At 43.1% G+C, this 25,789-nt stretch overlaps 1 protein-coding gene across 3 annotated transcripts in view; it reads right to left on the reverse strand.

Moving 5' to 3' along the window:
- Positions 1 to 687: 687 nt before the first annotated feature.
- The window catches only part of TRMT44 (tRNA methyltransferase 44 homolog), a 32,742-nt gene continuing 7,640 nt past the window's right edge, over positions 688 to 25,789 (reverse strand). The window contains exons 2-11 of one of the 3 annotated variants that reach the window (XM_059721541.1): positions 25,455 to 25,572; positions 23,783 to 24,002; positions 20,833 to 20,901; positions 14,923 to 15,030; positions 12,085 to 12,156; positions 6,886 to 6,992; positions 5,659 to 5,842; positions 4,175 to 4,466; positions 3,256 to 3,372; positions 688 to 1,174 (exon numbers count right to left, since the gene is read on the reverse strand). In XM_059721541.1, the coding sequence (XP_059577524.1) occupies positions 942 to 1,174; positions 3,256 to 3,372; positions 4,175 to 4,466; positions 5,659 to 5,842; positions 6,886 to 6,992; positions 12,085 to 12,156; positions 14,923 to 15,030; positions 20,833 to 20,901; positions 23,783 to 24,002; positions 25,455 to 25,572 (1,520 nt within the window). In that variant the 3' untranslated portion in view covers positions 688 to 941. Of the gene's footprint in view, positions 1,175 to 3,255; positions 3,373 to 4,174; positions 4,578 to 5,658; positions 5,843 to 6,885; positions 6,993 to 12,084; positions 12,157 to 14,922; positions 15,031 to 20,832; positions 20,902 to 23,782; positions 24,003 to 25,454; positions 25,573 to 25,789 lie in introns of those variants that run through there. The other 2 variants (XM_059721540.1, XM_059721542.1) reach the window with 2 other exon arrangements.

Consider the following 25,789-nt stretch of genomic DNA (forward strand, 5'->3'; position numbering starts at 1 on the left):
TTGAAGTCTTTGTCTGTTCCTGTGCCCATGCCTGTACCTGTACCTTTCCCAGGGCCAGGTAGCAAGGAGCTGCACCAGGGCTGGGCAGCTGGAAGCCGTGCCTATAGTGCTTCCTACAGCTCTGCACTCACTAGCTGTGATGTGAGCACAGCTTTTAGGCAGTGGGGAGCTGTGCTGCAGCTTGGGCATAGAGGGGCATGGGCAAGGGAGTGGCATCAACAAGAACTCAACTCCCAGCTGCCTGGCCCCTGCCTGGAAGCCATGCCTATCACAGCTGGGGAGCAGGAGGCTGGGAAAGCAGCAGCGGCCTGGGCGCAGGCAAAGCCCCCCCACTACTAACCTGCTGCCAGAACCACCCGGCTTGCATGCAACGGGAGTGGTTTTGAGGTGTTCTGGCTTGCAGCTTGTTAAAGGTTGCTGGCTGCTGCTTTACTTTAAACCAGTTGAAACTAATGAAGTGGGCAGTGGGACCAATCCCCATGCTCCAAATTCCCCTTTACTTAGAGATGCCATTTAGGAGCTGGAAAACAAGCATCTGCATGGAAAGTCTATCAAGCAAATAGCTGACTTTCTAGGGAATATGGATGACAAGCCACGGAAGCTGAAAGGGGCAAAAAACCCAACTCTTGAGACTGTCCTGAGATTCAACAAAATACGTTGCAAACTAGTGAGCAGACAGATGACACATTTTGAAAAATAGAAAGGGAAATTCTATATTTTTAGTTGCTGAAATAAAGAAAATACATATATCGTACCACTGTTTCTTTCAATGTAACAATCTCCAAATTAAAAAATAAAGATGGTTGTATAAGGAAATAGATTAACAAAATAAATACAAGAGAATTATAAACCATTTATACAGTTCTGCATGTAGTATGCAGTCCCTGAAATTAGTCAGAAAGATATTGATGCTGGTTAAGCATAAAACTGACAGAACTTTATTATTGCATATGCTTTATCTTTTTCAAAATCTGAGATTGTCTCAGCTCCTCAGTCCCATGAGCATACGGGCAGGATTCAGAAGTCAAAGAACAGCCATCAGGGTGATGAATGAAAAACCAACAGAGGCGTGTTTTGAAAGCTTCAGCAGAAAGCCTTCGTTTGATTTCTGGTGGGGTTTTCTTGGCCTGTTTCTTTTCTCTCCAGTCACGGATCTGAACTCTCCCATTTATAACTGAGGTTTGAAAAATAAACAAACATACAAAACATTAATAGAGGGTCATGGGAATTACACTGGCAAAGTGCAAAGTCTCTCTCTTTGTATAACAAATACAAAACAAATGGATCATTTGAGCAAAACCCAGGGCCCAGGTTTAAACTCTTGCAGTTACAGAAATGCATACAGAGCAAATAGAGGTAATTTCTCATAGTAGCCTCTGTACCTGCCCATTCCTGGATGCTTTTATTATTATTATATAAGACAGTCTGAGGGCACCTTACACAGTGGGTATTTGCGTCATGGCCTTCCCTCCTTTCATGCATCTCTTTTGAAGAGCCTGACACTGGACCACTATATGCTGTATGGCCCAATATAAACTTCTAGTGATGCTACTAGTGCTCTTTCAAACAGTGTTGCTATCGAACCTGATTCTGCTCAACAGACATAGCCTAATATAAGGAGCATGGTGGAGAGAAGAATAACCCATCACTCCCCCAAAACATGCACCTTCTATAGTGGTACAGAATTCTCCCAATTCCAGTGGCTGGTATAAGAAAGACAGATTACATGTGGCTGTGCTATCTTAAGTGTGGCCCTCTTTGGAGCTGGCTCCCAGGATGGCTGTTAGTAAGAATCCTTTTCTATACTTACAGCCATATCATAAAAGCAGAATGACTTCGTGGTCTTTAGTGAAGCTGCAAAGGTGAGAAATCTCCCTGCAATTTATCCATGGTTGTGTGCATCTTCTAGTCCTGCATCCAAATCTCTGTTTCTTAGATAGTGTGTAGTGTCCAGGACATTTGGCTTTATGGAAAATAGAAATGCTCCCCCTTTGCTAGGGGTCCTAAATCCTGTCCCACCCTCCCACATAATGGAACTATACCATTTCCACCACAAAAAGATTATATCTGGAAGATGGATGAATTCAATGCAAGATAAGAATGAATTGCCTCCATTCTTCTCAATTTCTGCTTTAATTTTGAAGCATCTCTGACACTGACAGCACTAACATTGGTCACAAAGCTCCACTCATAGTACAAACAATAGAAGTGATAATACAGACAGGATGTAGTTGTGTAGATTCTGGTGTCATCCAACCTGGTTCAGAGCTGTCCAAGTCCACAATCCTAGTGTAGGTGCAACACTGTTTTGGGCTTTTGGTTTTATCCCTCAAAAGTTCCTGTTGCATGGACATATCTAGAGACTTCTCCACCTACTCAACTGAGCCCTGGCAGCAAATATGGCATTTTCTGGCTGTCTACTAAGTAATCTATTGGTACTTGGTGACTTACTGGATGGATAAATTCTTAGGCATGACTTATCATGGGTAAATTCACTTACATATTGCTGCTAACTCATTGCTGGAATCATGAATATAAACACCTTTATAAAAATACCCTAAACTTTTTACTAACCCACATTCCAGCTTTCCAAGTAGCTGGCTTCAAGTGATATTATTCTGCTGCTGGTTATCAATGATGTAAAAATTCTACATTTACAATAGTAAAATGAAATCCTAAGGAAATCAAAATAATAATTAAAAAGGTATTTTGCTGTTAACTTCCTATTCTGCCAGCCTGCTGCAGCCTGTAAAAATCTGTCAAGCCTCATATAATTAGAGGCTCTTGTCTAGGCCAACTCTGCTTTCTGCTGGCAGTTCTCTCTGTAGGGCTTGTTAAGTCCAGACCAAGTCTTAATGAAATGCTCCAGTGCACTTCCTCTGCATCTGACTTCCTTCAACACTGTGGTCACTTTAGAAAACAGAAGTTTCGTGACCTAGTCAAACTGTAGCATCAAGCTGAGAACTCCTGTTAGAAAACAACAGGCATATCGGGCATACCTGATTTATGCAAGAAATATGCCAGACAAAATTACTACACCACCTGGCAAGGTACCAAGCTCATCCTGCCATTCTTGTTTCTACTATTGCCATCTAGGGAAACACAGGGGCAAAAATAGAAAATTCTGTTTGTTATGGCTAGACATCCAGTACTGAGAAGAGTTAATGTTATAATCTTTCAATTAAGTTTATGCTAAAAATAGATCAGGCAAACAAGAGCTGGTTAATGAAAAGAAATAATCTCTCTGTTCTTTACCTTCAAATACCTGATGATTGTTCTTGAGCAGTGTTTGCAGACCCCCATATTCGCTCTTTAGCCTCTTTAATGTCTCTTTGTCCAAATGTTCTGCTACTTCCCTCAAGGGCAGACTATCTGCAGCAAATGATAATATAGTCATTAAAATGAACTGAAAATTTGCCACACACATGATAATTATAGGCAGAATTTAGATAGTTATTGCAGCATAGCAGCTAAGCAGCACCATTTAGATGAAGCTGCCTGCTTTTTAAAAACATACTTTGTTTAGTTTCCCTACAGTGAAACAGATACCCTTTGCTGTTTGCTCTTAAGGGTTCACAGTGAAAATTTCCATAAGTAATGTGAATACAAAAGCTTGTGTATTCCTCAGTTTTACATTGCAGCAGTGCTCAGAGTTCCCAGGGTGCTAAAGACCACGAGCCAGATTCTATTCTACCTGTACATCCACAATCACACAATAACAAACTGGTATTTAAAAAGTAATTCTCTGGGAATCATAACCATTTTATGTAAACTTCCAAAGAATATACTAACACTCTCAACAACAAAATGTAAATTATTTGTTGTTATAGTACAAGCACTTACTTAATATTTAAACATGGAATAGAAAAAGAATTTGGCAATAATACAAGAGAAAAGTTCAAATAAGGAGTGCAAAAATCTAAATAGTACAGTATATAAGGAGGTTAACAAAGAAGTCTTTGCAAATTCCTTTGCAGGTAATTAATATTACTGCAATGTTTTCCAGCAGTCCCCACAATTAGCATGTTAAAAAGTCTCCTAAGAATTATATATTAAATTTAATATAGGAAACTATGACTAGCGAAACAACACTATCTACTGACTGGCAGTTATGAATCTCCGAAGTTTTAATAGGAAGAACCATTACATGTTATTCATATAAGGGCAATCTTACCTCCTCTATTCCAGGTATTCAGACTTCCATCAGGCATATTACAGGGTTTTTCTTGGGTTGCACTTAACAATAAGTTAGCTACATCCAGAACCACATCATCTACAAAATCCCGAGGAAGAGTAGCACAGTTCCTCACTTGTTCTACTTTTTCTCTGGGCCGAAATCCAGATAGCCAGATCCCACTATCATCTATCTTAGTCTCATTTTCAGGAAATTCCAAGTCTGCTGCTTTGTCAACTGCACTCTTTTTTATGTTATGATTGTCACAGTAATTAGATCCAGCTCGTCTGTCCTGTGGGATGACAATGCAAGATTGACGGCTATTGATATACTGTGTCCGCTGCTTATCAATTAGAGATTCTTGAGTAGATGGATATGTTCTGGACTTGCCAATTAGGCATACCTATGTTAGCAAAAAAAAAAAAAAAGTTACTATTTGTACTAGGTGGTGTTTTACATAAAAGTCCTGCCCACCCAATCAGCAAATATTAGAATATGGTTGGATAAACTATTTACCATGAATTTAAAAAGCAGGCCATTATCCTGCTCCAGCTGTTTTGCAGGACTTGGCAGGTACATGCTTTCTTTCCACATCTACACTGCTGTAATCTACCCCTTTTCACTGAAGGATAAGTTACCATGCTTTAACTAGAATTGTACAGAGGTAACCCGAGTCCATTTAGACACCTTATACATAGAAAAAAACCCCCTAACCTATGTGCCCACGTAATAAAATGCAGATTCTGCCCCAAAGAGCTCTTAATCTTAGCACATGACATGAGAAGAGGAGAAAAGCATCTACATTAGAGGAGAAATACATCTACTCTGAAGTAAGAGCATGCAGCATGTGATTACTACAGAGCAGCTGACATGGGGTAAAGTCCCAATGTCCTTTTTCACCTCTGGTAACTATTTTGCCTTTCACGTTTTGAATTCTAAATGGACGTTTACTGTTGGAATGTGATATTCGATAAAGGCTAAGTATTTATTTATTTGCACAGAGCAGGTATGAGTCTCATTCTGGGATGAGCACCCCATCTGTGGTAGGCTCTACGCAAACACAGAACAAAAAGACAGTCCCCGTCCCAAAAAGCGATTGCAGCATCAAGTCTCAAGATCCTTCTGGGATTCAAATAGTGACAAAACCTGTACTGGGCAAACAAAGGCAGTGTGAGACCTTGAAGAGAAAGGGTGTAGAAGAGCAGGTGCATAACAAACTTTTCTCTCAATGCCCATACATATAAAATAGCCATGTAAGAAGGGGGATGCAGCCCCTGGTGCTTATTTGGAGCCCTTTGGTGGGGGGACTAAGCATGCGGTGACAGACTTCCCAGAAGACAGAGGAATGATTTTATCCTCACTTGGAAAACATTGTTGGAAATAATGTAATCCACTGGGACCTAAGCTTCACTGCAGTCATTAGGAATAAAAGTTTGCATGCCTCAGCTAGCAGCATTTTAAAAACAATGTCATCCAAAAATTACCCTTTTTGTTGAGGGAATTCGAAGACTGTCTTCTTCTACATTAAAGCCACATGCGCATCCCACTTGTGTAACAAAATCCAGATACTCTCTGTACTGTGTCTTCTTGCTCTGCCTTCGGTTATATTTTCCATGAAAATCAAAGAAGCAACAAGGCAGTACAAAGTAGCAACAAGAATATGAAGACCTGCAAGAAGGGTATGGCCTTCTGAATAAAATGTTATAGGAAACCATTGCAATGAAAATACATAAAACTTTGTCAACAGCCCCTCAGATACAAGCAACAAAAACATTTTCATGCAGTAATAGAGCTTCCAGGCCAAGCAAGAAGTGTTTCTCCTTTGGAACTCCAAAAGTGAAACAGTCTCTGATTAAACCGAATGTTTGCTCTAGTGATTTACCATACCAGCACAGTTTAATACCTAGGGACCTAGTTCTGCAAACTACACACCACAACTAGTTGCAATGAGAGAATTCAAAGTAACACAAAGTCTGATAATAAATGTTTACTGCAATGGGGCTGAAATTTAAGGAGCAAATACCTTATTGTATTTCTTGTCATCTCACAAGTATGCTCTGTTATTAAGGGTAGCTGTCATGATGGTTATAGTAGTGAAATGCTTCTCAGGCACCTTAATGGAATCCACAAGGGGTCTGCAATGTTTTTGGGCTGAGTGCCAAAAATCCCACAATCTGGATTTCAAAGATGTTGGCATATCAGGGCAGACAGCAGGGGACCCTTGCGGGGGCCTGATCCTTGTTGAGGCTGCGCAGCCCTGTCCCCTTTTCTGCTGTGCTCCCCAAGGCATGCGTGTGGCCGCTGCTGGCAACAAGTCAAGCCAGGGCTCCAGACCACAGTGCACCAGTTGCAGCCTCCCAGCTACCTGCCACAAAGCCTGCCCGCAGCAGGGCTTCCAGCCTCTCCACCACCTGCTGTGAGCAGCCTGTGCTTCGTGGCTGGCAGCAGCTGCCCAGAACCTGGGCCAACGGTGGTGTGCTGAACAAAATGACCTCACATGCCATGCCCTGGCCTGTGTGCCAGGGGCTGCTAACCCTGGGAATATATACTGTTTTGTGCAAGCAATCATTAAACCTGCAAAAAGACATACATAGCTACAGACACAAGCTGCAGACCCAAAAGATATAGTTTTAACAGGTCATAGATGTAGTAAAGTTCCCACTAAAAACAAAACAGAAACAAATACTGCCCCTCCTCTCCCCTTTCCATACCTTGCTGCTATTACAGGTATCCATGGTGTTAGCTCATCTGAATGGTTTCCTATTAGCCAGTCAACATCTGGAAACAGGTAACTCCCACATGGTTTGACGGCACATTCCTATTGAGAGGAAGGTGCATTTTTTGATGGATGCGTTTAAACATAGTAAATTTGATACCACAGCAACAGTATGAAACCCTAAACACAAAGACAGATTTCAGGGTGAACAACAGTAAAATGTGAATGTGCCAATATTTTCCCCAATTGCATTGTAAGAAACACTTTTGCCATGCAAGGATTTTTTTTAAAACTGGTTTCAAAGAATTAATGGTTACACCCAAAATAATAGTCAGGTGTAAAGCTGCACTGACAGTTTAATATGGCTGCACAAACAATCAAATGACCTAGGAGAATTCTCCTGGGTTTGTTCTCCGGGTAGAAAAACTTACCCATAGATGCCTGAACAGACTTTTGAAAAGTTGAGCTGTTGAAGAGAAGCGAGTTTGCAGTGCTGATGCTGCACAGCCATGGGGCCCCTGTGCACACAACTCAGGGTGCTGTGCAGGCTCCCAAGTCAGCCTGGCAACAGATAGCAACAGTGCACAAGGAAGCCCTGATTGGCTGACCCAGATTGCTCAGGGTCAGCCTGCGTCTCCTGCAGCACAATGTGCGATTGTGAACGGGACATGTTCTGTTCCTTGCTGGAGCAGAGGCCAGTGAGCAAAACATTGTTTTCTGCAGGCGGAATAGGGACAGAAGCAAAGCACCCTGGCATGCCAAAGGACTGTGTTGTGGCTTCTCTCAGAGAAGAACATGTACTAATATTCACTCTTCCAGGAGAAACTCTCCTGGAAGTAGTTTAACCCCGGTTGTCCCCAAGTTATCTTTTTGCTGCTGCAGTGGCCATTTTTGCTCGGAGAAATAAAAGTCCTGAACATCTATATACTTGTTGTTTCTCCTGGTACAGAATGGTAAAATGTGACTGTACTTCTCTACCATTCTTCTGGTGTCAGTTATCCTTTCGTACCTTAATCTTCCAACTGCACCATTTCAATTGCAGCCCTTCAGGATACATACATTTGCCCACAGCCTAGTGCACGATTCAGCCTAGTAGAGATTCTCTGTTCTGCTTCTCCCAAAAAAGGACTCCTATTTCCTTAAACATATGTTTTTCCTACCAAGCAGTCCCTTTCATATGTCTCTACGGATGCTATTCACTGCTGCTTCAACTTGCCTCAGAGCAGTTGCACAGTGCACCAAATCACAGGGCTACTTGTGTGTGTGCCCATGCAGAGAAACAGACTTTGATTTGGGAGCCCTGATAGAGTGTGAGGACAGCTATGTGGTGGAGAGCTGGCAAAGAGGAGAGAGAAAACTGGATTTTTTTTTGAGAAATATGGATATTGAGCTGGAGAAACAAACAGGGATGGGAAGTGCTAAGTTTAGAAAAAAATATACATTTTAAGTATATATCAAGGACGTTTGAAGGGGAATCGGGGTAGATTTGGAAATTAAAAAAAAAAAAAAAAAAAAATCAGTCAGTGAAGTATGAAACAAGGATTTTAAGCCTGCTTTACCTGCAGAGTCTGGTGAGCTCTGGAGCCACTACCCCTACGTCCATTTAATATGTAATGCATGCTTTTTATTTATATAGACATGAATTTTATTTACCTAGACTAGATGCACGTATAGACACACATACTACGCAGAGCTTCAGAACCTAATGGTAAAATGGTTGCCTACACTGTAGGTCTGTGACAAAGTGGGAAACTACATAGCACTGGGGAACACCAATGGTGGCACTGTCAAATATACCCATAGTTTATAACTATGCAGAGAAGTAATGGGGGTCTAGTAAATGACCAATGCAAACAAAATGGTTTTATTTCAAAACTGCCATTATTTTCTGAAACATCCTTGTATAAGCACACAGTAAACCCTTAACAGTTGTTATGCTTAAGATATGATTAACTGGTTAATCACGTCTTAAATAGTGACCTGACCACACATTCATTCATTCAACGGACTGAGAAAACAGCCACAAAACAGGGAATAAGCCGCAAACTTCATAGGAGCACTGGCCACACCTTCAGGTTAAGGTGTGATGGGAACCAGCCACAAAATGTGTTTAATAGCATTATTGCTGTTTCCCATCACGCCTTAACCTAAATGTGTGGCTCCCAGCCTCAGGAGTACACTGGAGCCATTCAAGACTCTGGTGGGCTCCTGAGGCTGGGAGTACCAGTCAGCTGATCAAGGCTTCCAGCTCACTGGGAGTGCACTGGAACGCTCAACTCCCATGGCTGGGAACCCTGGTCAGCTGATGATTGGCTCCCAACCATGGGAGCGCATAGAGCCCTTGGTTCCGAAGTGCTCTTTCATTTAAGCACTGATTGGCTGACCGGGGTTTCCAGCCAGGGAGCCCTTGGAAAGGCTTCATGCATAGCTGTAGCAGACAAGGGCTCCAATGTGCTCCCCCTAATGGGATCCCCCCCACCCCCCCAGCATGGGGAATGCAGGGAACCTCTTGGCTCCCATGGCTCAGAAAGGCAATTACTCAGTGCTCCCAGATGGAAGAGAACCCATCGGCTGACCAGCACTCCCAGCCATGGGAGTAGATGGGAGCCAAGGCACTCCTTCAGCTGGGAGCCATAATCACCTGACCAGTGCTCCCAGCCACAGGACTACACAGGAGCCAAGCTTGCTCATTATCCTGAGCTGGACTGGCAATATGGCATGATTGGAATGTGATCCTCAAACCCTCATTTATGCCTTCTGCAATGCATGTGTAGCATGGCAGGTGGCACGACTGTTGGGACTGCACATCAGATCCCATAGTGCCTTAATTTAATGTCTGTCAATGGCCTTTAACACATGCACACATCTTCCTGCTCACCAGGTGGTTGTATGTAAATCCAGGTGTACTAAGCCAAAGTATTAGGTAAATGTTTTTATGGTCTGTGAACAAATTACCACCTACAGCAGATTTCAGTTTTGATTGTTCGTTGCTGAACTAGTATAGATTAGCAACACTGTACTCTGCATTTAGATAATTGTACATAATCAGATTTTTATTCATCACATTTGACACCAGTTCGGTGCTGTGATGTGCCACCTGTTACACTCGAATATAATTTCAGTATTGGCACTGAATGCTACAGATTGTAGTATTTGTCCCATAACATGTGCTTTTAAAGAAGTCACACAATATGAAAAAAACTTCTGAAGGTAACAGAAAGGTACTATGAACAGGTGTTTTCTTCTTTTACAGATCCTGTTGTTTAAGATTCTCTTAGGCACAAATGGAGGTGATAACATTTGGTTTTGTCTCTTATTCCTACACAAAATAATCCTTATATGGCAGGTCTATTGGTTTTCTGTCTGACTTATATCTTAATTGGTGTATGTTTATTTAACCAAGACTAATAAACAATATGAAAACTAATAATGATTATGTAACGGAAAAAAAGAAAAAGCAAACACTTTTCCTCTTTGTCCTATTACTATGCAGTTAAGAGCCTGATACTTCCAAGCACTGACTCTCAATGTAACTCAGGAGAGACAGGGTTCTTGGCATCTAGAGGGACAGTGCCATATGGACATGATCCTCTCCAAATGAACTGGCAAAACTCCCAAAGATGAAAACTCCATGATGCTAAGACAGGACCTAAATGAATAACTATCACTAGAACAAACAGAACCTTTGTTAGCTGTGACATTGGCACAAACATAGCTTAAAGAGAATTAAAAACACAGTAACTTGCTGCACTAGCCTTTCAGACCAAGAACAAGGAACTTAAAGAATCCTTTAATAAAATGCATAAGCAGTATTTGGAGCATAGACTGCAACAAAAGATTCTTCCCGTCTCAGACATACGCTTCACTGGGCTAGAATCATATTCCCTCTTGGTCCTATTCATTTTGCATGTTTGGCTGTACAGTTGAAACAGCTTTAAGCAGAGGGATGATAAATGCTGCCTCTTCCTCTCCTGTTGGATCAGGGGCACCACCTTGGGTGACTTGGGTTGTAATCCTTCCCTCAACCTCACATCTCCATCTCCAACTTCCTTGTCATATGCTCCAACTAGACCGCTCCATAAAATACCACGAGCACCACCTCCACCTACTTCTGCCCACTCTCTCCCCAACCTTAAAAAAGAAAAAAAAAGAAAAAGGAAAAAGAAAATGGCTATTCTGCTGTGCTTTGTGCTGAACACAGTTGTTCTCAGGGCATGCTAGGTTTACTGTAAGCACTCCTTCCAGATCACGCCTCTTAAACTTAAGCATGCTGATGCCTTAGTTGTTTGTCCCAAATGGACAGAAGGATGAAAGAGGCACTGAGATTTGCTTCACCTCAGGGTATGTGCAGTGGCATAATTTTAGGTGCCAACAGAACTTCATTGGTGAAAACAGGCATATAAGCAATACTTTTTAGTAGGAAGACAGTCAGGAGTCTAGAGAAAAGGAAATGGGGAAAACAAGAAAAAAAGGCAACTGTCCATCACTAGGAAGATTTGATAAATGCTAACAATGCGTGGCTGGATTTAAAGTGAATGTTCCTGTGCTGCAATTGTTCCTGTTCTCATAAAAATGCTAATGTGGAGTTTGAAAGATAATCCCTCTTTCAGACTCACTTTCCTGTCCAGTTTTCTAGAGGTTATTATTGTAATGACTTACTACAAATTGACTATAGCAGATGATTGTTCCCTTTAAGATTCAGCAACAATGCCCCTCAAAAATGGCACTTATCACTGTGAAAGGCTAGAGACCAGAATAACTTTCAGAGTAATTCCATTAATAACTTCTAGAAAAAAAATGCATGATTCCTGATCTTTAACATCCTTTATGATAGCAATATATGGTGCTGTCGCCCTAATACTATATATACTAAATAGGATTTGACTGAAATATCAATGGGTGTCTACGCATGTTAAGATATCACACTAATCCCCAACTAAAAGTATAAGAAAATTGAGAATATGCAATAAATAAATATCAAATAAATAAGGGTCACCTGCCCCTCAGGCCCTCAACAAGGGCCTCAATATGTTTGTCCCACAAAACATCCCCATGTTGAACTGAACTCATTGTAGCTGGCTGGTCAATAGATGTATGTGCTAATCTGTATTTGCACTAAATTTGTTTGTTGCAATAAATGACAAATTAATTAATAAAATAGTTAATGTATGATTGACCCAGGTTTTAACAATACCTCTAAATGTGTTTGAGGTCCATACATGTCCCATATTTTTCTTCGTCTCACATCAATTCCTTTGCCTGGATGCTGAAATATATAGTTAATAGTTAAAAATTAAAATACTATCTTACATTCTTTTCATCACAGATTTTCAAAGAAATTTACCCAGTCATTTCACAAACAACATGCAAAAGTCAGACCATCCACAACAAAATTAATCTATTTCTGTGAAACAGGGTACTGCTTCACTATGTAGGCCAGAAACTGAACAGCAGGTCAAACAGAGAGAGGCAAAGTAGGTAGTCAGAAAGCACCCAGTTTGAAATTTGCCCAGGGTGTAATGTTAAGAAAATGCCATAGATACTTATATGAACAAAAGTAACAAAGGTTTTGGTTCTGTGTGAAAACCTAATATGTAATGCAATAATGCTAAGCCCTTGTTCAAGAAATGAGTGTTACCTATGGAATCCTACCTAAACAGCGCCAGCTTATAGTACAGGCTCGTCCGAAACACATTTACCATTGGCAATTCACAGGACAAAGTTAGGAAATAGGAAAAAGTCTTGGGTCCTTATATGAATTTAAGGAGGCATAGTATAGCTTTTTGTTTGTTTGTTTGTTTGTTTAATCAAAACTTATCAGGTTAGCAATCTTGCCCTGGGTTCTGGAGAAATGCTACCTGTTTCATTCTCAAAGACGGGCACAGCTGGGCAGTTTTGCATCCTGGGCAGCAAGGGCACAAGAGGCAGTGGCACCCAGGACTGGTGTCCTGCTCGCCACCCCTCTTTCCCAGTTATGCTATTGCCCAAAAAGCACTGACTTTAAATACCGATTCATCCAAACATGTTTACTGTATGACAATCAATGGAATCTTTACATAAGGTGCCATGGCTGCAACCTGAACCAAGAAATAAATTAACAACCCAACTTTTGTTCTGAGACTCCTATTTACATTGGATAGACAAAATAAAGACATGAATGGAAAAAATAAAAAAAAAATAAATAAATAAATAAAAAATCAATAAATGTTTCATGGAATTCCTACAGTCTATAAGGGTGTACCAACACATCAGTCCCATGCCGGATTGGCACCAATATAAGGAAAATTGACAGTATCGGCAATCGGCTTTTTTTGGCTGATGTGACCGAGAATTTCATCGATAAACACCCCGTGCATGTACGCAGTCACAATGCAGCATGCAGGCGGCCAAGAGCACAGCCTGGCAGTGTGGAGAGCAGACAGGTCTGGCTGGTAAGTCTGTTATGAGGGAAGAGGTGTGGGCATGAATGACATGTGCCCCCGGCAGCTGGGGAGGCACGGCGGCGGTGGGAGTGTGGCAGCAGTAAGCTGGGGAGCTCCCACAGATGCCGCCAGCAGGGGGGAGGAGGGGGAAGGGGATGGCGAGTGCTGACCAAGGGTTGGTGACCACCCACAGCAGTGGCCAGCGGGGATTGTGGACCGCCCACAGACACCGCTGGCAGCAGGGTGGTGAGTGTCAGCGGAGCCTTTTTGTAGGGGGTGCACCACCATGCTCAAGGGGTGCATGTGCACCCCCTACATGTTGCCCCTGGGTGGGGGGGGGCAGATCGAGGCCCCCATGGTGAAGGAGGGAGTGGGGCTAGGGCAGGTGTTGCACAGCCAGGGCGGGGTGCAGAATGGGACAGAGCTGAGTTGCTGGTTTGGGGGGTGCAGCAAAGATGTGGCCAGCTCCTGTTGTTCCATGCACCCTGGGAGGGCACGAGGCGGAGGGGAGGATGCCCCCAGATCTGTGTGCAGGACAAGGGTGAGCTACCACTGCAGGCTGGGACTGGGCTGGGCTCTTCCTGGCAGGAGGCTGGGCCAGACTGCATTTAGGGTGGGTGGTCGCAGGATTGGGAGGGGAATTATAGGGGGCCTATGGCGAATTTTGGGGTGGCTGCAGCCACCCTCCCATAGCCCCCTCCCAGCACTGCTGCCGCCCACCCTGAGCGCAGCCTGGGACCAGCCCCCCGCTGGGAAAAGCCTGGCGCCGCCATAGCCTGTAATGGTAGCACACCCCTGCCCCAGCTGTGTAGTGCCTGCCTCTGCCCCAGCCCCACTCCCTCCCTCACTGTGGGGGCCTCAGGATACCCCCCACACCCCTTCCCTCTTCCCCCACAATAGGCTTACCAGCTGGACGCTACTCTCCAAGCTGCCCGGCTGCATATCAGCAATATCAGTATCGGCTGATATGGCTCGTTAAAAATCAGCCATCGGTATCAGCCCAAAAAATCTCTGTCTGTGCACCCCTAACAGTCTTATACATTTTTTATAACAATTAACATTCTTGCAGAAGTTTTCCTAACGACAAAGAATTTTATGAGATGAAAAAGAAAGAGCAATTCCCCTAGGTTTTGATAAAACTCACTGAACTTGTTTGTTCCATATATTTCTGATATCAAATAGCCTCAAGAACCTAAATGTTGTTGTGCCTCCTTTCTTTCTATGCACAAACAGAAATTTATTGTTTTCACAATTAAAAATTAAGGCTTTGATTTTTTGCTTTTGTTATCCCTGGGGTTCCCCCCCCCCAATATCAGTGAAGGTATGGAAAAATCTCTTGTAGCCTTGTGGAATAAACTGTAGCTTTATGTTTTAATTACTTAATTTACATTAGTCCTAAGCCAGCAACATGTTCATTTCAGAGACAAACATGTCTTCTACAAATGAATAATAAGCCAGTAATAATTTTTGTTCCTGATGACTAGGGAGGTTCACAAATATGCTCTAGTAGTACTACTGAAGTACAGTCTGTTATCAAACTCTTGGATAAATGGAACACAGAATTAGAAAAATGACCATCTCCAGTTGTATTTAAAAATAATTATACTTACCCCTTCTCTGCTTAGAATGTGAACCAGCAAACCATTTCCACATCCAAGATCCACAAAAGACTGTTTTTTAGACAAGCCTTTTTCTGCTCGCTCCTCCTCCCAAAGGATCTAAGCAAAGACAAAAATGACAGCAAATCTGTCATCTTTTGGAGCATTTTATAGCAACTAAGGGCTAGGTCCAATTAAGACTGGGTCACGTAGCCCCAGAGTGGAATCCAGAACCTTCCCGTAGATTTCTAAGCTCCTTATATAGTGCATGGACAAAGGGTGGACCTCTGGATAGGATCCTCAATAATTAACACACTGCTCAATGAGCTCCCTAAGACAGACAATAGGAAATGATGAGGAAAAAGGTACACCTGAAAGCCCACACAGTCTGGGGGCTTTAGGTACCTTATTTTATGTAGCAGAAAGACACTTCTAGCCACTTGGGATTCATATCCCAAAATCTGTTCCCCAAATCTGACCTTTCAAAGGTATGAGCAAGGCTTTTTTTAAATGACAGCACATAAAAGGAGTAGTCATGCCCCTTTTATATAGCATTCTACTGGTAAGAGCACTCCTGCCCCCATGAGCTTACTAGCTCAATGCTGCTTGGGATCAACAACAGGGTGGAAGGAGAAGTGGCATGGGGCTTTTCATGGGAGAAAAGAGAAAGAACATGATCTTACAAAGAGCCAGGTGCTTTTGTGAACTGCTACGCACCCCCAATTGCATCAAAAACAACAGAAGTTGAGATTTTTCAAGGCTATGCAGATGGGACCCAACGGACGCATTAGTATGAGATTGGGGTGTACTTGGTACTATAGTGTGAAATAGGGGTGTACTTGGTACTTCAGACAGAGAAGGAATTCTTTCTGAGCTACACATCAAAGAGCTTCTTGGCACAGTTCACAGACACTCTCATGGACCCAGAGGGACAGCCTTCCATCTTCAGTTCCCTCTGTGCAAAAATGAAGTTTATTTCCTATCCATGGGGATTTTTTACCATTTTGTACCATCTATACTTTTCCCAGAGCTGACAAAGCGACTTTGATCCCAAAAGCTTCCAGAAAAGGACAATTTTCTTGTGATTTTCCAGTTGGTTTAATAAAAGGTATCATTTTGGAACCAAGAGTTCTAGTTTTTTGTATGTCTTAGTGTGAGATAAGATCACAAACTGCAAGCAGGAGAAACTCCACAGCACCTGGTGAGAGGCACAAATGAAGCATACCCTAAGCCAGTGGTTTTCAACCAGGTCCATGGGGCGCATCTAGGGAGTCTGCAAAAGGTAAAGATGGCTGTAAAGACGGTGGCACTGACTGAAGGGGAAGTGCCCCAGTGCCGCTGCTCCAGCTCCCTCCACTGCCTGAGACTGCCTGAGTACCAGCAGAAGGCAGCCCAGTGCCAGCAGGCAAAGCATGTGCTGCTGCTGGTGCTCCAGCTCCTCCCTGTGGCCAGAGGCCACCCTAGCATCAGCAGCAGGCAGTCTGGAGCCACAAAGGGAGCTCTGCCTGCTGCAGGTGCTTGGGAGGCCTCTGACCATGGGGGAGCTGGAGCACCAACAACAGACAGATAGTAGGCAGGGTGTGGTTGGGTAGCATCACCTCATCCTGTCCCTGCCTCAAGTGAAATCCAGTGCCACTGTGAAAGGAAGATCCAAAGAGGGTCCATACCCCCATTCTCCATTTTTAGACTAAATAAAAGCTGACAACCACTGCCCTAAAGTAATATAGCAGGCTTGTTTGGCAATCAGAAAATTGTCCCAGAGGCTGAAAGGGCAGAAAATCGTTGCAGCTAATCTCAGCAGTTGTCCATGCTGTGTCAGTAAGTGGCTCTGTAATGACAGGCCCCTATTTGGGGGAAAGCCTGAGAGTAACAATGTGGAAAGTCTTAATGAAGTGAGAAGAGCTGAGCAAGGACTGGGCAACAATGTAACCAGTATAATTAGACGGGACAAGCTGTGGGAATTAGCATGCTTACACCATTTTGAGTGGTGCAATTAATACTGAAATCCCTGGAATTTGGCAAATGGCTAGTGCAGTGGCACTCAACCTTCTACCACTTGTGGGCCAGATCTGGCCCCCAAAGTGACTACATCAGGCCCATGGTACAGGGCATCAGCAACAGGCAGCTCACCCCTACACATCCCCTTCCTTAACCTGTGCTATGCTGCTGATTCTCCTCCACAGCCATCCCTGCTCTCTCCCTCAAATGAATTTTACAAAAGGTACCTCAGTCAATCAGATAGCTATTTTTTGCCTACAAAAAAAAATATTAGGACTGCTTTGAATATAGAATTGATATTTGTGCCTTGGATTCTTGTTGTATTGGCTGGTTTCAGGAATATTCACAAGCACCTTCCCTTCTGTAAATTGTTATTTTGGTGTAATTCCATCAAAATACCAGCTTGTATTTATATTTTAAAGTTTATAGATCATGATGCAAAACGTGGGCATGGTAAGCCCATTACTGCAAGGTGCCAATCATAGCTTACATAGATCAAGCTCCAGAACAGATCTTCAAAATGCAAACAGGGCAAGTGTCTAGTATACATGCTAATCTGCAAAAACACCACTGGTTAAATTTACAACCAACACTACAAAGTATATCTTTAGAAAGTGTTTCCTTAGCGATTCTGTCAATTCTGATGTTCTTAGCCTGTAGTAATAAAGCTGCATCCCCCCTAGTCCTGGTAATGCTTTTGTTGACTATTAAATTATAACACAGTTGCATTTTTATAACACTTTATCAAGTATCACAAACACCATTTTACAAATGAGGTAAAAAACAAAAGGGAGCACACAGAGGTTATAGCCCAGCTTTTGTTAAGCCACTTACGATATTTTTTAACTTTTTCCTGATGAAGTTTAAAATGTCTGAACAACTTAGGAAACCTAGGACCATTTTCATATTACCTACATTTACCCCATAAATAAGACATGCCCCTTGCTTTGGGAAGGCAAAATAAAGGAAAAAGATTTTTCCAGAATATGAACTGCTACAGCCCAGGCTCACCATAGCTAAATGCTCTTGACCAAATGCAGGGGCAGAGTCCACTCCAAATTGTCACTGACCTTCTAGCTGCAGTTCCACACTTGGAGGTTTAACCCACAGCCATAAATGGACTGGCTGCAACCTTTGGCTACTCAGTCAAAGAGTATTATCACAGCCACTACTAAATTGATGGGGAGTAAACCTGTAGCTATGGAACAGCAGCTACAGGGTGAACTCCATTCATCCATATGTGGGCTCTACACAAAGCCCAACCCAGCCCAGCATCCCTCCCAACCCCCCACCCCCATCCTGTTCCCCCTCCAGCAGCCATTCCAGTATCCTCATGCTTTTATTCTGGTGAAGAAATCAGTTTCATTACTTAAAATAAGCATTCCTATTTTGGAAGTTTCTTTTTGGGAAAAAGGTGTGTGTGGTAAATGACTAAGTGCAGTAGTTTCTGTTCTTAGAGTGTGTCCACGCTGCCAAGAAGTAGGGGGCACTAACTCAGAGCAGGTAAAGTACTTCAATCCCCAAGCTAGCTCATGTGGTTATCTCCACATTGCATTGGACACAGCTCTAGTTATGGCAGTGCAGATGGTCAGCAAAATTTGCCAAAATGCTTAAGTAATGTATGGCCCAATTTTTGAAAGGCATTATTTGGTGACACAGAGAAATGAATCACTATACTCCATTTGTCATCCCTGGCCTCCTGAACCTTACCTCTTCCAATATTCTGTTAATCTATTTCAATCCATGAACAGACTTTTTTCCTTCCCCCTGCCAGGTCCCAGATCAGTGGGGCTGGGCAGGGGTCAACCCACAAGTCTTAGACACAACCACCGCCTGCCTGAGGCCCCAGTGTCACAGCCTCTAAAGCATGGGTTCTTGCCTGTGCTCTGACAGCTGGGGCAAGAAGCCCTGCCCTGGTAGCTGAAACACCAGCAAGAGTGAGTGGCTTTGAGAACCAGCCTGGTTGATGTGGGGTGGGGGGGGTCAACCACCAGAGCTACCCCGTACTTCCCTATCAGAGAACTCCAGTACTGTGCAAAGGGTGGCCTGACTCCCCCTGCCCTTTGAACAGTATCAGGGATCTTTAGTACTGTTCGGAAGATGGTGCAGATTCTGCCATTTGAGCAGCCCTGGAGATTTCCAGGGATGCTTACAAGGTGTCTAGATTCTAGGTGCCCCTTAAAACAGTCTTAGGACAGTTCTCCTCACCCTGCCACCTTTGCAGGGTGGAAAGATGTCCTTGAACAGGGGCTGCTTTGTGGCAGTTGCCAGCTGCTCCTTGACAGCCTCCCAGAGGGCTGGGAAGACCCAAGAAGCAGCCCTCTATTGTCCCCTGGCTGCAGAGCTCTTCTCTGAGGAGTTTCTGTAACTCTCCAGCCAGGGGAATGGAAAGTCTGCACACCTCCCTTTAAGACACTTTCCTAGCTTATCCATACCCTAAGTCAACAACAACCTCTTGTTGTAGAGAACAACAAAGGCTGACCAAACACTCTTTGAAGTAGTTCTTTTTAATTGTTAATTGTTTTGTATTTATTGGTTAGTAATGCTGTCCCTTTCTTGTGTTATGAAGCAGCATAAAAATGGATTAATCAGCTTTCAATGTAGTTCTGATAAGCTTGAAAATCTGAAGTCCTATCTAAACCCTTTTCTTTCCATGACAAGTATTTAAGCTTTTGTGATCACTCATATGCAAATCCTACTATTCTAACCGTCTTTGTTGCCATTCCCTAAGCCAGGAGTGGGCAAAAATACAGTCAGCAGACTGGATGTGGCCTGCCAACTGAGTTTACTCAGCCCACAGGCTGGCAGCAGCACTCTACAGCAGGCCCTGGCCTCTATAGCTGCTACCCAGCACCAGCTCCAGCCTTTGCTGGCACTGCGGGGGATCCTGGGTGGAAGCAGCCCTACCCATCTGCCTGCCTGGGAGACAGAGTTCAACCCACCCAAAGCCTGTAGGACTGGAATACATCTCCCAGAAGCCACAGAGGACACTGGATGGAAGCAGCCCTACCTGCTGTCCCGGCATCATACAGCACCAGCATAGGCCACAGCTGAAGCACTGCTCATCCAGGGCCTGCTGTGCAGGTGGGGCTGCTTTTGCCCAGCATCCCCAATGCAGCACCTGGGACATGCAGCACCCTGGGCCTGCAAAGCCAGACTGCATTTCCCAAGTGTTGCAGGGGACACTGGGCAGAACCAGCTCCACCCACCTTGTACTGCATAGCAGGCCCTGAACAAGCCACGGGAGACAGGCTGGCCACAGGTCTCCACACTGTCTCATCCCACACCACCATCACGGTTCCTGGGAGCCATGTGAGTGTGTCTGTGTGCACGCACGTGTGCGTGTGTGTTTAAATGCATGCATCAGAAGACTGAATGGCAAGGTGGGACAGCACCAAGGCCCAAAGTCAGGTGAAAACCCGTTCCCCCAGCTGCGCACATGACTGCATACGCAGGGCTTGGGAAGTGGGGACCAGAGCATGCTACAGCCCTGGGTAGGCTTATGTCTTATGCTCTGGCACCAGCCCTGGCCCTACCGCAGGGGGCGTGCATGCATCTACGCATGCATACATGTGCGCATGTTTGTGTGTGAGGCCCTCAACAACTCACTGAAACTCACTAAGTGCCCCCCAGCCGAAATAATTGCCCAAGCTGCTCTAAGCTTTCTCTCAATCTTAGCTTAAAATAAGCAATTGCCTCATATTCTAGGCTCTTTTAAAGCTTTGAGAATTTACCATGAACATTATGTACACCCGTTTCCTTTTTATAGATTTGTAAAACCTATGAAGCTCTCAGTCATTCAATTATCAATGTACCAATGCATTGGCTTTGAACCCATTTAAAAAAATCTTTAAAAAGAACAAAATTCTGGCCTTATGAGGTATTCTGATATCTATATTGCATGTATGTTGAGAAGTCACTTACAAGAAGATATGCAGCAATGGCAACATCTTCATATACAAATTTTTCAGGATCAGTTACTTCAGGCCACACCTGCAGATAAACAAGGAAAAATAATCTATTACTCTGCCATTGTTATAAACTGTCAGTTTAGAGAGTGCATTCAAATACCCAGATTTTCATAGTCCTTTAGTCCAGTGGTTCTCAACCTTTTTTGTATTAGGACCCACTTATAAATACCAGTGGCCAGACCCAACCCAGTGCCCCTCACTCCCGTCCCTCACTGGAACTCTGCCAGCCTGCAAGAGAAAAACCACAGTTTACTGCATTTTTCTCCTTTAAAGGAGAATCCATTTTTAAAGTCTTTTCACGACCCTTTCATATATTTTTGCAACCCACTTTTGGGTCTCGACCCATGGGTTGAGAAATGCTGCTCTAGTCTTTAACCCATTCAGTACCTTGTGGACTTTAACCTTCCAGTAGGCCTGTGTGAGTAGGCAGCTATTCAATCCGGCTTCGGATCTGGCCGCTTCAGATGCCAGTGATCCGATCCAGAGCTCCGGATCAGTTTCCTGCTTGGATCCGGCCAAAGTGGCTCCAAAGCTTTGGAGCCACCTCAGAGATCCAGCCATAGGATATAATGGGGAAATCAATGAAGTATCTATAACTTTGTTGTTTTTTCTCTGATTTGGATGACACTTGCAGGGGTGGTAGTCTCTGCTGACAGCATAAAAGCTGCCAGCTTTCAAGAAGATAGGTGCAGGGGCTTGGGGGGAGCTGCAGCCCAAATTCTTAAAAGCAAAGCTGCAGGCCTGCTAGCCCCTGCTGCAGCCACGAAGCCTGACAGGTGTCAAGGAGATGGGTGCAGGGGTTCTGGGGTCCCTCTAGCTGCTGACAGGCAAAACTTGTGACATGGGTGCTTGTGCAACTGACTGTCTCCATCTTGGGGCAGTTGATTGTCTGTATTGATTAACACAAAAAACACCAAAGTTATAGATATTTCATTGATTTCCCATTATACCCTATGGCTAGATCTCCGAAGCTTTTCTGAAGCAGTTCAGAAGCTCCTAACTGGTTCGGAAAGCCTAAAGAAGCCAGCACTTCGATCCAGACATGCTGTTTCGGACGCCGAAGTGTCCGAATATTCTCCGGATCTGAAGCACGGTCCGAAGCCTCGCATAGCCCTACCTTCCAGCTCAATTAAAAAAGTATTATTCAATCTTAGGAACATGAACGAGAGACTACGTGATTTTTTTGGGAGTTGCCCAATGGAGTAATTGGCACGTGAACTTGGAGAGAGAGAGAGAGAGAGAGATAGAGAGAGAATATCTTTCATTATTCAACTCAAACAAGTTTTCAGGAAAGAGAGTTCTGAATATACAACTTGCAATGACCAAACAAAAGCACATGCCCTCTAGTAGAGAATACATGTGTTTGTTTGTTTATTGCATTACTCAGAAAGAAATCACATAGGCATAACTGAAAGAGCCAACCATTGCAAAGATTATGTGGCATTGTTTTATTACAAAAAAGTAGAATTTAGTTTAACAGAATTCTGAAGAATAAAAAATAAATAAACATAAAAAGGAAGTTAAGGGGTAGGAGACAGGATGTAGTTTTACCTCCACTTCACACCTGAGAAACTGAGGTACAGAAAAGGTTAAGCGATTTTTCATAGTCAGAATTTTCATATGAAGAAAGTCTATCACAAAGCTGGGAATTGAACCCAGATTCCCTGAGCGATAATCCACTATTTTAAATCATAAAATGAACATTTCTCTTTCTTTTATACTGATATCTGCACACCACTGGAAAGAATGTCCCTTCAACATTTGTACTGGTTGAAAAAGCACTTGTTGAATCTTCTCTGGTGTGACTTTTGAGCCATGAGTTCCAAAAAGCTAAACCCCTTTTTCAAAAAGCTTAGACAGCAATTTATGTAGATATCTTAAAGCAGCAGCACTTATAATACTAACCGAGTCTAATGACTAGCAAAACAACAAAAGAAAGGCAGTGCTTCTGTCAACAATTGCAAAGGCATCTGAGTAAATTAGGGTGAGCCTCCCTTGCACTGCACTAGCCTGGAGCAACCTAGTCACACTATGCTCTTTTCACCCTGGAGAATTAGTCCTCACAGAGATCTGTACTAATGCACTTGGGACTACATCTGGTAGAGCAACTAGTACATTTAGACTGTGTAGGACAGATGTACACACTGAAAAGCAACCATGGCATGTAAGAAACTAAGGCCATGTACAGGCGTTATATTTCTACCAGGAGAATCACCATTCTTCTGGTAGAAACGACAAGTGTATAAACAGTTGTTCAATTTTCCATAGGGGAAATATGTCCCCACCCAGAAGACCTTCAAGGTGTCGACCTGAAATATCTCTCTTGTGAGAGAGTTTCTCTTGGAACAATTAATGCTTCTGTATTCATCTCCCAGTCTGGTCCAGGACGGGAGCAGCAGTGACTACCCAGCCTGAGGACTTTGCACTGTTGTTCCCCTCCCCACCATGACCCATCTGGGAATGGAGAAAAGCAATAAGGAAATGCTCTCCACCCTTTCCACAGACCAGGGCCTGCCTGGGAGGGGAGGGGGCCTGTAGGCAGCAGCCACACGGGAGAGAAACTCATCCTTGCACAGCACCTTAAAGCCAGGACCTACAGCCCAGACCTGTCTCAGAACAATTTCTAACAGGTGAGATTTCTTTAAAATGTCCACCTGCTAGAAATGAATATCTGTTCAAGGCTTAAGTCTCAGTCGTTATCAATTTTATTCCTCCAAACAAAGATCAGTAATATAGAACTACATTGAACTCTCTTTCATATGCCCAATACATCTTTAAATCAAGAACAAATTTTAATTTTATGAAATAAAACTTTTTTCTTTTAAGTAAAATCCAGGTTCACTAAGGTATCAACCCTTGTTCTGACAGAATATAACTCTGGGATTTATGGTCTTTACACTTACCTTCACCATCTCTTTGTATTTTTCCTTTAGTTCTTGATAAATCTTGCTGTATTTTGCCACAGAAATGAGTGAGAGTGTGCTTTTAAACTCACTCTGTTTTTGCTCTAGGGACCACTTAGCCAGTTTGGACAACAGTTCATTTCCCAACCATGTTGTTTTGGGATACACAATTCCATCTGAAACCCAGCTTTCTGGAGACGAAGTTATAACAGAGATAGACCTTTAAAATACATATTAAAAAAAAAAAAAATCAAAATAAAATTTTCAAGGATTAAACCAACTTAATAAGGTATTTCAAGAAAAAGAATCAGAAGTCATTCTAAACTTAAGCTGTAGTACATTTATTTTTACATGAATCTTAGTCCTCACTTAGTCCTAACCAACTTCAGTAGAAATGAGTCAGACTAACACTAAGTACTCCTAAAAATCCTTCCACAAGCATTGGGGACAGGAACTGGAGGAGGAGAAAAACAATTGATATTGACTGGGGTGTTCAACCTTTTGGTACAGCAGGCCAGATGGGACCTCATGCGTCAGGATGAGACCCCATACCACCTCCATTCTGCCCACTGCCAAATGGGGCCCTGCACTGCCTCCCTCAACCCCTCGCCAAAGGATCAGGCTCTGCATTGCCAGATTGGGGCCCTGCACCACCTCCTTGGGCCATGCGCTGCCAGATCCTCTGCTGCCAAATTTTCAGACCCCTGGGCCAGATGGCATTTCTCCACAGGTTGAATCTGGCCCTCATGTTGGGGCTTGAGTACCCCTGATATTTATAATTTGGCTATAGGACCACAGGAAAGTAAGTTTGGAAGGGGCCTCATGAGGTCAAGCAAGAAGAGAGAGAGAGATCTGGCTGGAAGCAGAGAGCAGAGCAACCGATTGGGCAAGGAGAAGACAGTAGAGCAACAGACTGGGCAGGGAGCAGAGAGAAAGAGCAACACAGCAACAGGTCAGACAGGGGAAGGGGATTGGAGTTTCACTTGGGGAGGGCATGAGGATTACTTAGCAGCACACCTGACAAAAAGACCCCCACTGACATATGTAATCCACTTGGTTTCCAATACTCATGACTTTATCATCCCATGTTCTAGCTGGTAGCTCCGACCCCACAAGCACTTGACTTTCTCATACAACTAAACTTCAGAAGATACTCTCTTTGGCCAGATTATATGGGGATTTTTAAAATCTGAAATCAGATGAAGCGATTCAGAGTCCTATTTCATGAAAACTGGAACAGGTATATTCTACAATTTTTTTAATAGCAATTATTAAACACTATTATTGAGGAATACTAAATATCTGCTAATTCAACTAAGACTACACTATAAATACACAAAGAAAGAATGTAATTCAGTTTAAAAAGATTATTCTCATAAAGGAGTAGGGTGAAACTCCCATTGACTTCAACAATGTAAGATGAAGCACAATAAAGAACTGGATAAGCAGAATACACTCAAGACAGATCTTTGAGAACAATATGCTAATAATACTAAGTTAAAGATTAATTTAGATATGAAAACACTGACCTAGGACAATCAGTGAATATCTATCCCATGAATATAGGTGTAGGGTTAAGCTTTATAGTATGCAAACTATAATTCAGACCTGTAATACCAGAGGATAGTTAAATCTCAAGCTAGTGTAAGTGTTAGCTTCCACTGGCACTTACCATTCATTATCTTTTATGTGTTTAAGTCGAATTTGATAAATGTTGCATTTTTTCAGCTGGTATTTCCCGTCATCACTTTCTTCCAATGGTAAAAATGTCACAGTTCCATTTAAAACATCTGAAAAGATTGGTAAATGGTAGAATGTTATTTAAGATGTAGAGAAAGGATCTCATACCAAACTTCTACCCTTGTTATGTAAAGCTACTGAAGTGGTACACAATTTGCAGTATCTAGCATGCTGCTAGAAGATGTTTTATACAATTTCTAACCCCTATCCTACAAATTCTTAGGCATGTGATTAACCTGGCTGATGACAGCATCCTGAGGGATAGCC

The sequence above is a fragment of the Alligator mississippiensis genome, chromosome 2, assembly GCF_030867095.1.
Source record: "Alligator mississippiensis isolate rAllMis1 chromosome 2, rAllMis1, whole genome shotgun sequence".
Lineage (NCBI taxonomy): Eukaryota > Metazoa > Chordata > Crocodylia > Alligatoridae > Alligator > Alligator mississippiensis.